Genomic DNA, 9,759 nt, shown 5'->3' on the forward strand with positions numbered 1-9,759 from the left:
TTTATTCAAAGTACATGTCATAGTTTGTGGACCTGATAACATTTGTTGAATAAAAAATTCATGTAAAACAACACTAATATTGCCATGCTATATGAAGTCCTTAGACATTTCCAGGAAACAACTTTAAATCGCCAACAAGCATTAACATCGTCAACTAATAGTTCTAGAAGGAGGGGAACTGATAAAAACCCTCCCTTCTCTACATTGGAACTGTGAGATGTCCCCTAAAAAAGAGTTCATCTGAGAGAGATTTATGCATATCTTTACTGTTCTGTGTTTGTATATATAATGGAGTGGATTTAAAACAAGCTTAACTAGAATAGGATATGTGTGTCGTAAATTATATCATCTATTGTCTTATTAGCAATACGCTGATTATCTTGGCTGACAACATCAGCTACCATTAAGTGAACTAAGTTAAGAATAACTCAGGTGACTTATGCCAAAAATAAATCTGTGATAAAACTGAGAATCTAGAAACAAACACAAATACATATTGAGCAAATTATAAAAGTGGCATTTCAAATCAGTAAGGGAAGAATGGATTATTTGACAAATAGTATTTGGGACAGCATAACCACAAAGGGAAAAAAAAATAATTTTGTTCTCTAACTCACAAAAAATTAATTCTGGCTAGACTAGAACTGAATGTTATACTTTTGAGTCATATATTCCTTTTAGAAATTGAGAAATTTTCCACCCTCTCCTGTGAAAATGTTCATAAGCAAAATGTTTCACAAAGAGATTATGGAGAGATATTCAACCTCAGCACAATGAGGGAAATGTGCATTAAAATGTAAGAAATCTCAGATTCAATTGGCAAATGTTTAAAATATATATAAACCAAGAGCTGGTAAGGAAATCCCATGTTGCTGGTGAGTGTATAAACTGGCCATTTTAAGACTTAAAATTCTCATGTCCTGTGACCTAACAATTTCAACTTTTAATGAAATACACTCTACATACTTGTAAGTTCACCAGGCAGCTTGTACAATGATGTCAATTGTACCTTTGTAAGAGTATAAAATTGGAAAAACAAAACCACCAAGAAGATGGAGCATGGTACATATTACGAAGTGCCTGGCATCACTAAAAAAGAATGAGAATCCTACATATACTGACATGAAAAGATATTTAAAATCTTAAGTTTTTTAAAAGTTTGGGAAAAAGTTGAATGACAATACATGTAATGCATATACCACTGATGTTAAAAGACGTATCACACGCATTCACACACAAACACTATATAGTACACTTTTTAAGTACCTGTTGGTGTATAATAAAAATGTAGAGGGAGGGTCTGGAAGGATACTAACCAAACTGTAAACTGTAGCTTGAAAGAGTGCATTAGCTTTAACTGTAATGTTTGATGTTTCTGAGTATGCATTCATGTATTGTTTATGTAATGACAAATTAATAAATAGAAATAAAATAAAATAGGTGTCTGTCTGCTAATGTTTCTTCTGGTGCTCTGGATCTCATGGTCTTCTGCTTTCTCCCCTCCCCTGCTTGTTTTTCTCTTTCTCCCCTATCTCTTCTACTTTGCGCTCTCCTCTGGCATCATCACTTCACTATTTGTATAGACTCAATCAATAAATGATCAATAAATAAGCAAGAATCCTGTTAGATCAGTTTAGCAAGAATCTCTCTACCCTTGGTATCTCCCCTTAATAATTTTCCATCCACCAATCCTTCCCTCAACTTGCTCCTTGACTACAAATTCCCACTTTTCCTTCCTGTATTTGTAATAGAGCCAGTTCTTTGCTGAAGTCTATTTTGCCCTATTGCTAGTGTGCCTGAATAAAATTGACTTTTACCATTTTAAAAAGTAAATAAATAAGTAATCCTCTTTTAGCTGGCAATGTGCCTCCTCCATTTGCTTTTTCTGCTACTTCTTTTCATTTCCACTTACTACTTGTCACACCCAGTGTGACTGAGGTTCTAGCACTCCCCAAACTATTCTCATCAGTCACCAGTGATCACTTTGTTGTTAATCATATCTGTTTCAGCTCTTAGGTTATTTAATGGTTTTACCTAATTTCTGTTTACTACCATTTGTTCAGTCTAGTAGATACTTTTGTATCTATCTTTCTGCTTTTTTTAATTTAAGGAATTTCTATTGTAAAAAAAAAGTCATAATTTTTATTAAAAATTCAAATTGGATTGAAAAATCTTTTAGTAAATTAATCTGTACTGACTTGTTATTATTACTGTCATATAGATGCATTTCTACCATATTATTTTGTGTTTTCTCCTTAAAGTATTTTCTGGATTCTTCCCTTTTTCTGGCTTTTATTAAATTGATCAGTTTCTCATTTGTTTTTATCCCTTTAATGGGTAGGAAGTTGTATATTCCATGTCCATTCTTTCAGTGGTTTATCTTACCAATTTTTTCAATTATCCCATTGTGGCAATTTTCAATCATGTACAAAAGTAAACAGTATAACGAATTCCTATGTAACTATTATCCCATGCAAACAAATACCTACTCATGACCGTTGTATTATTTACACTTGTACCCACTTTCTCCATGATCCTCTGGATTATTTTGAAAAAAATGCAAGATATAATATCATCCACCATTTACAGATATTATATTTCAGTATGCCTGTGTAACAATTTTTTTGAATAATCATTACACCATTACTTTGAATTCAGGTCAAGATAAGGTCAATTACAATTATAATTACAATTTTTGTACAATATTTTATCCATATTCATATACAGTAGTATATTCTTCCATCACATAATGTCTGGTTGTGTCTAATTTGTGATGTTAGCAGAATTGATAATCATTGCCTAGACCCATTAGCCTATTAATTCTATCATTTCTTCTCACTCATTAGTAAAGCATTTCTCAGCAGAGAAACTTGTCCTGATCAACTGTTCAGTTACTTTGAGCTATAATTCATATAAAAAAGCAGGGGTTTAATTCTTTCATTTCTTGGTTGTCAAAATATTGAGTCAAATACCTAGAATGGAATAAAAATAAGTAGTGATTGAGGAAGACTTACTCTAATAGTTTGCTCTGAGAAAAAGGAAGAGAGAACTAAGTGAGTTGATTTAGGATGCAATGTTTCAGGTATTGGTAGAAACCAGGAAATAATAGCCTCAAAAAGTATGAGGCCTGGACATTTCCTGGAGACCTGGCTGAGTTTGGAGTTACTTCTGAATCAAGAATAACTTGAGGGAATGCAGGTCAGAAGTCCATATATGGGTAGAGTGGGGGCTGGTTCAGAAGCAGCATCAGCAGCAAGAAAAAGTAGGTCAAAGTACCCTGAGGATGAAAAGTGTGAGAGTTCACCTTCTGCCAGATGGAGACTAGACCCACTCTCTTTACAAGAGCAAGTCAGGATGTTTCCTAAGTAGTTCAGCCTGGCATCAGTAACATATAGCTTATGCAGCATGACTTCTAAGGTCAACCGTGAAGATCAGCAGCATAGTACCCATGTGTTCTATTGTCTTTGCCAACCTTGTGTTGACTCTCCATGAAAATCAATTTCTTGGGCCTCCCCGGTAGCACAGTGGGTTGTGCGCAGCGCTGTGAAGCTATCTGCAGACTCTGCAGTGCGGTTTCTATCCCTGCTGGCTGGGTAGATACCCACATGGCGCAGCAGACCTCTCCTGCATCACCCGCTGCTCCCCTCAGCAGTGTTTTCGGTCGTCTGCCTGTTCTGTTCTCTGCCTTGTCTCTGGTGAATTCTCTCACCCTCCCATGCCTCTGGCCTGTACCCCAGTTCTTGTATAAATAAATAAATCTAAAAAAGAAAAAGAAAAAGAAAAAATTGCTTAAAAAAAAAATCAGTTTCTTTACATTCCCATGATTCTTGCCCTGAACACAAGAGGCTTTCATGTTGTGACATCAGCTTAAGAATTGAGATGGTTGGCACAAGAACCTACTGCTGTCAACCCTCCCAGTAGCCATTGGCTCACCCACTTTCCTCTAGCCAGCGCTCTTTCCCTTTCTTCTCCCTTGTCCCATTCCATGATGTCCCTCCTTGACTGTCCTTGTTTAGTACTCATTGAGAAGAATTGAAAGGAACCCCTTCCCAGGAATATCAATTTCTTTTTAAATGGGACTCCTGAAGGCTGCCCTGTCCTTGTTCTCTGGAGAGAATGAACAAGTGATGACTTGGTATTAACTGCAGAAACAGAGCCAGCCCCTTTCTTCCAGCAACTTTCAGTTCCAAACCTGTAAGTCTTGGATTTTTCACTGACTTCACCTCCTGAGCCCATCCCATTCAGCATTAAGTAATGGCTGTGCTGACAGCTGACTCCTCCAGGAATGCAACTTTCCTGGAGGTTTTCTCTGCTCAGATAATCATACCTTGGGAGGAAACACTGGTTGATACAAGCCTCTACCCCTGGATATTCAGGAATGTCAGCATGGGAGGTAGGGAGTCTCTCATGGGCAGGAGGGGAAAGGGCGGTAGGTTTCTGGGAACTACAGGCAAGACTTAAAGTGAATAGGAAATAGGGGGCGGGAGGCAGGCTGAAAGCCAGAAGCTGCGTGGAGTGGTGTACACCTGGATGGGCCCCTGGTGCCCTTGATATCTGGGAAACTTCAAACCAGGTCACCCTCCAAGATAAATTCTGAGAGACAGGGACTAACATTTGCATTTCTGGCACCTAGTCATCTGTGAAGGAAGGAAGGAAGTCGAGTTCACATTTATATTCACATGCTTTATTCTTGAGTTTTCTGATGTGTAAATGTAATCTGAGAAAACTAAACCCTAGACTGCTTGTGAGGATTAAACAAGATGAAATATGTCCTTGCCCATAGAAAGCTTGCTTAGACATCTGGCTGAGGCCATGCTCTATTTCCTCCTCACATTTTGACCAAAAGTTCTGGGAAATGATTAGACACATTTTATTCTTTTTTTATTTTTGTTTTTTGGGTTTTTTTAAGAGTTCAAATTTTTATTGAACGTGTTACAAAAGACCTTTAGTCAAAAAGACCAAAGCCCATGTCATCATCAGACTCCTCACATTCTTCTTTCTTTGCCTCTACTTTTTTCTTCTCAGCTGGAACAGCAGCAGTGGAAGGAGCAGGACCACCTGCAGGGGCAGCCCCTGCAGCTGGGGCAGGCCCACCAGCCCCTACATTGCAGATGAGACTTCCAATGTTGACATTGGCCAGGGCCTTTGCAAACAAGCCAGGCCAGAAAGGTTCAACACTTGCACCCTCTGCTTTAATGAGCGCATTGATCTTACCCTCCGTGACCGTCACCTCGTCAACGTGCAAGATGAGAGCCGAGTAGATGCAGGCGAGCTCCGAGACCGAAGCCATGGTGCGGGCGAGGGCTGGACAGACGCTGCCGGGCGCGGTGCTAGTCGCCGGATGAAGTCAGGGGCTCACTCCAACGCGGCCTTAGCTTCCTCGGAAGGACCGAGCACCTTAGCGACAGCCGAGGAAAGCTGATTAGATACATTTTAGACCTTGGGATATGATAGTATCTATGATAATCCAGCTCATCTAATTTAAAACACCTTATCAAAATCTTTTTAGTATATTTTTATTGCATTTCCATTATTTTGCATCCTTGTTAGTATTTTGACAGTACAGGATTTCCCCCTCAAGTGTAGTCACTATAGCACTCCCTCCACCAAATCACCGGTGAGTCCTCCACCACAGTCCATATTGCTCCCCCTCTCTCTCTTCCCTCTCCTCCTCTGGAGGCCACAGATATGACCAGCTTTCAAGGGTTGGTTTTAATATTTGTTTTTATCTGAGCCTTTGTGTGATTTCTCTATATTCCACATGTAAGAAACACCAACTGCTATTTATATCTCTATTTTTTCACTTCACCGGTTTTATTTTTTATTTATTTTATATATTTTTACATCATTTTTCATTTTTGCACAATGTATGCATTTTCATCTTTGTTATAGTCCCTGTAAAATTCCCACCACCCTTGTTTTGATCCTACTCCTTTCTCCCCATTCCCGCCTTCATAGTGTGTCTCTGGTTTATAGTTACCTGTTGATTTTTATCATAATTAGTCATTTTCCTGATTCCTTATTTGGGTCTTCTAAATTCCTGCTATGAGTGAGACCATCCGGTATTTTTCTTTTTCTTTCTGGTTCATTTCACAGAGCAGGAGCCCTTCCAGCTCCATCCATGTTGCTGCAAATGGCATGAGTTTATCTTTTTTGATTCCACAAAATCCCTTGAAATTCATGTAAATGAAATCATGCAGAATTAATGTTTTCAGCCTGGCATATTTTGATCAAAGCAATGTTTCTGAAGATTCATACATGTAGAACATCAGTAATTAATCGCATTGTATTGCTGAGTGGTATTTGGTTTTTTGTTGTTTTTTTATTTAAGATTTATCTATGCATACAAGACTTGGGGTGTAAGCCAGAGGAACGGAGGGTGAGAGGATTCACTAGAGACAGAGTAGGGATGAGAGCAGGCAGCTCTACTAAAATACACTGTTGCGGGGAGCAGCGGGTGAGACAGGAGAGGTCCGCTGCGCTATGTGGGTTAGCTCCTGGCAGGGGATTGAACTTGTGCGGCAGTGGCTGGCCGTAGCTTCATAGTGCTGAGACTTGAACCTCTGTGCCACCAGGGAGGCCATGCTGAGTGATATTTCATTGTAGAGATGTGCCACAAATTATCCATTCTTGTTGAAGTATATCTGGGCTGCTTTCTAGTGGGAATTATTACACACACACACACACGCACACGCACAAGCACGATAAGCCTGCATGACATTTGTGGACATGTTGTTTTCATTTCTCTTGGATAAGTTACTAGTAATGGCTTATATGGTAAATGTATGGTAACCTGATTTTAAAGGCTGCCAAAATATTTTCCAAAGTATTCTTTTTTTGTGAAGTGTCTCTCCAAATCTTTTGCTCATTTCAAATTAGATTGTTTGATTTCTTATATCTAATTATAATGTCTTTGCATGTAAAATTTCTGTATATAAATGTTTATCAGATATAGATATTGAAAATATTTTTCTCCTAGCCTGTGACTTGCCTTTTCATTTTCAGCAGAATATTTTAATTTGAAAATTGTATTTTCTTTTTTTCAAAATTCTACTTAAAATGCTGATTCTTGTCTAATCTAAGAACTCTATGCCTACCCCAAGGTAATGAGGATTTTTCCTTTTGTTCTATCCTAGAAATTTTACATACTTAGCTTTAACATTTAGTTTTATGATCCATTTTGATTACTTTTACCCTTGCATATGAATTTCTTTTGCCAGTACTATACTACCTTGATTTTTATAGTTTTATACTGCAGGTTTTGAAATAGGATAGTTTAAGTCCTCAAATTTGTTCTTTTCTTTCTAAATTGTTTTGACTGTTCTGAGTTATTTACCTATCCATTTAAAATTTAGAATCAGTTTATTGGGATTTTGTGGAATCTGTAGATAATTTAGGAAGAATTAAAAATTCTTCCATCATAAAAATAATGAGTCTTCTAATACATGAACATCAAATTCCTCCACATTTAACTCTTTAATTTCTCTCACCCATTAATTTGTAATTTTCTGTGTACAATTCTTACATTTCCCTTGTTAAATTTATTCTTAATTATTTTATTCTTTCTAAGCCTTTTGTGAATGAATTTTTTTCAATATTATTTCAGATTGTTCTTTACTAGTATATAGAAATGCAATTGATTTTTTAAATTGATCTTATACCCTATAGCCTTGATAAACTTGTTTATGGTTCCAGCAGGGTGTGTGTGTGTGTGTGTGTGAGGGGAGGGGTTGATGTTTGGCAGGGAGGGAGGTTCCTTAGGATTTTACACACACAGGACTATGTCATCTATGACTACATTTTACTTCTTCCTTTCCAATCTGAATGTTTTTAATTAATTAATAATTAATGAATGCTATTTTCTTTATTTCACTGACCAGAACCTCTAGTAAAATGTTGAATAGAAGAAGACACCTTGTCTTATTTCTGATCTTGGGAGGGGGCATAGTGGAAGGGGAAGCATTCAAGTATTCATTCAGTTTCCCACCATCAAGTATATCATTAACTATGTTTTTTTAATAGATGCCCTTTATTTCTTTCTAAAAATGCCCTTTCTCTTTTTTATTTCCCTCTTCATTATATTAATGTTCTCATTCAAACCCTTGTGAATATTTACAACAGCTCTTTTAAAATCCTTACCTGTTAATTCCATTGACTGTCCTTTCTGGGTTTGTTTTATTTCCTTATTTTTCTCTGGATTAAGGTTTACCTTTTCTTGTATTTCACTTATCCAGTAATATTTGAGTGAGTGTTAGACACTGTAAATTTTACATTCTTGTTTAGTAGATTCCTATTACAAGAATCTAGTAATTTGTCCTCCTTAAAAGAATGTCAAACTCTGCTCTGACAACCAATTAAACAAATTAAAGATATGCTTGATCTTTATGAGGCTGATTTTTTTTTTTTTATTTATACAAGCACTGGGTACAGTCAGAAGCGTGGGAGGGTGAGAGACTTCACCAGAGCCAGAGCGGAGAGCAGAACAGGCATGCTGACGAAGTATACTGCTGAGAGGAGCCGCGGGCGAGGCAGGAGAAGTCTGCTGTGCCATGTGGGACCCTCGCCGGTCACAGCCCAGCGCTCAACTGCTGTGCCACCAGGGAGGCCCCCTATGAGGCTGATTTTTTTTTAAAGATTTATTTATTTTTATACAAGAGCTGAGGTACAGGCCAGAGGTGTGGGAGGGTGAGAGGATTCACTGAAGACAGAGCAGGGAGCAGATCAGGCAGATGACAGAAATACACTGCTGAGGGGAGCAGTGGGGGAGACAGGAGAGGTCTGCCGCACCACGTGGGACCCTCGCTGGCCAGCCGGGATCAAACCTGCACTGAGGAGGCTATGGACAGCTTCATAGCACGCTGCTCGATCTGCTGCACCACTGGGGAGGCTCTGAGACTGATTTTTAATGTGTTTAAAAATCAGGTAGACCTAGAGTAGCCTTTATGCTATAGCTAATTTAGCCCCACTTCTAAAATGTGACTTCTCTGTAATCTATAGAAGACCCAGATATTTAACGAGGATTTTACAATCTGATTGATTGGAATTCAAAATGAGCTCTGGGATGTTTGTTTTTCATGTCCTTTGTCTAGTAAGATATAATTTTTCCCACATACATATAATTCGGCATTAAGCAATATACTTGAGGAGACCCTTATGCAATTTGCTGAAATTATATCCCTATTTAGTTCCTACCTCACCAGCACTCTGGCCTATAAATTCCAACCACATTAGCTTTTCCTATTTTCATTCTCAGTCTTTTAATTCAGTGACACTGCTGTGCCCTTTTTAATTTTCCCTCTCCATGCAGTGATCTAGAAATTACCTCCACACAAAATGTTAGTGTCCTTCTCATTTATGTTCCTTCTGTCAGGGGTCATAGTTCTGTATTGTCTTTTGTTCATTGATTGGAAAGAGGTGATTCATATATCTTCTCCAGTTTTCTAGTTGTTTATGATGGAAAGTTAAATCAGGTCTCAGTTACTCCAGCATTGACAGAGGTAGAAATTATATTTTTTTCATTCTGGAAATTTACAAACTAATTCAAAACTAAAACTTGTATATAGACCCATTACTCCAATTTATCAAATATCAGGATGAGTAAGTTCTGAGACTATAATGTATACAATGGTGATGATAGTTAATAACACAGAGTATATGCTTGAAAAATTACTGGATAGACCTAAAGCATTCTCATCACACACACACACAAAAAGGTTAACTTGATGCATATGTTAATTATTGTGATCTTGGTAATCATTC

General features: G+C 37.7%; 1 protein-coding gene across 1 annotated transcript; it reads right to left on the reverse strand.

The window, feature by feature from the left end:
• Positions 1-4,551: 4,551 nt before the first annotated feature.
• Positions 4,552-5,317, reverse strand: LOC311169519 (large ribosomal subunit protein P1-like). The gene has a single exon (XM_084231549.1). It carries the CDS (start codon positions 5,288-5,290, stop codon positions 4,946-4,948), a length of 345 nt encoding a protein of 114 aa, XP_084087675.1. The 5' UTR covers positions 5,291-5,317; the 3' UTR covers positions 4,552-4,945.
• Between the last annotated feature and the right edge of the window lie 4,442 nt (positions 5,318-9,759).

The sequence above is a fragment of the Talpa europaea genome (genome assembly GCF_964194135.1).
Source record: "Talpa europaea genome assembly, chromosome: 4".
NCBI lineage: Eukaryota > Metazoa > Chordata > Mammalia > Eulipotyphla > Talpidae > Talpa > Talpa europaea.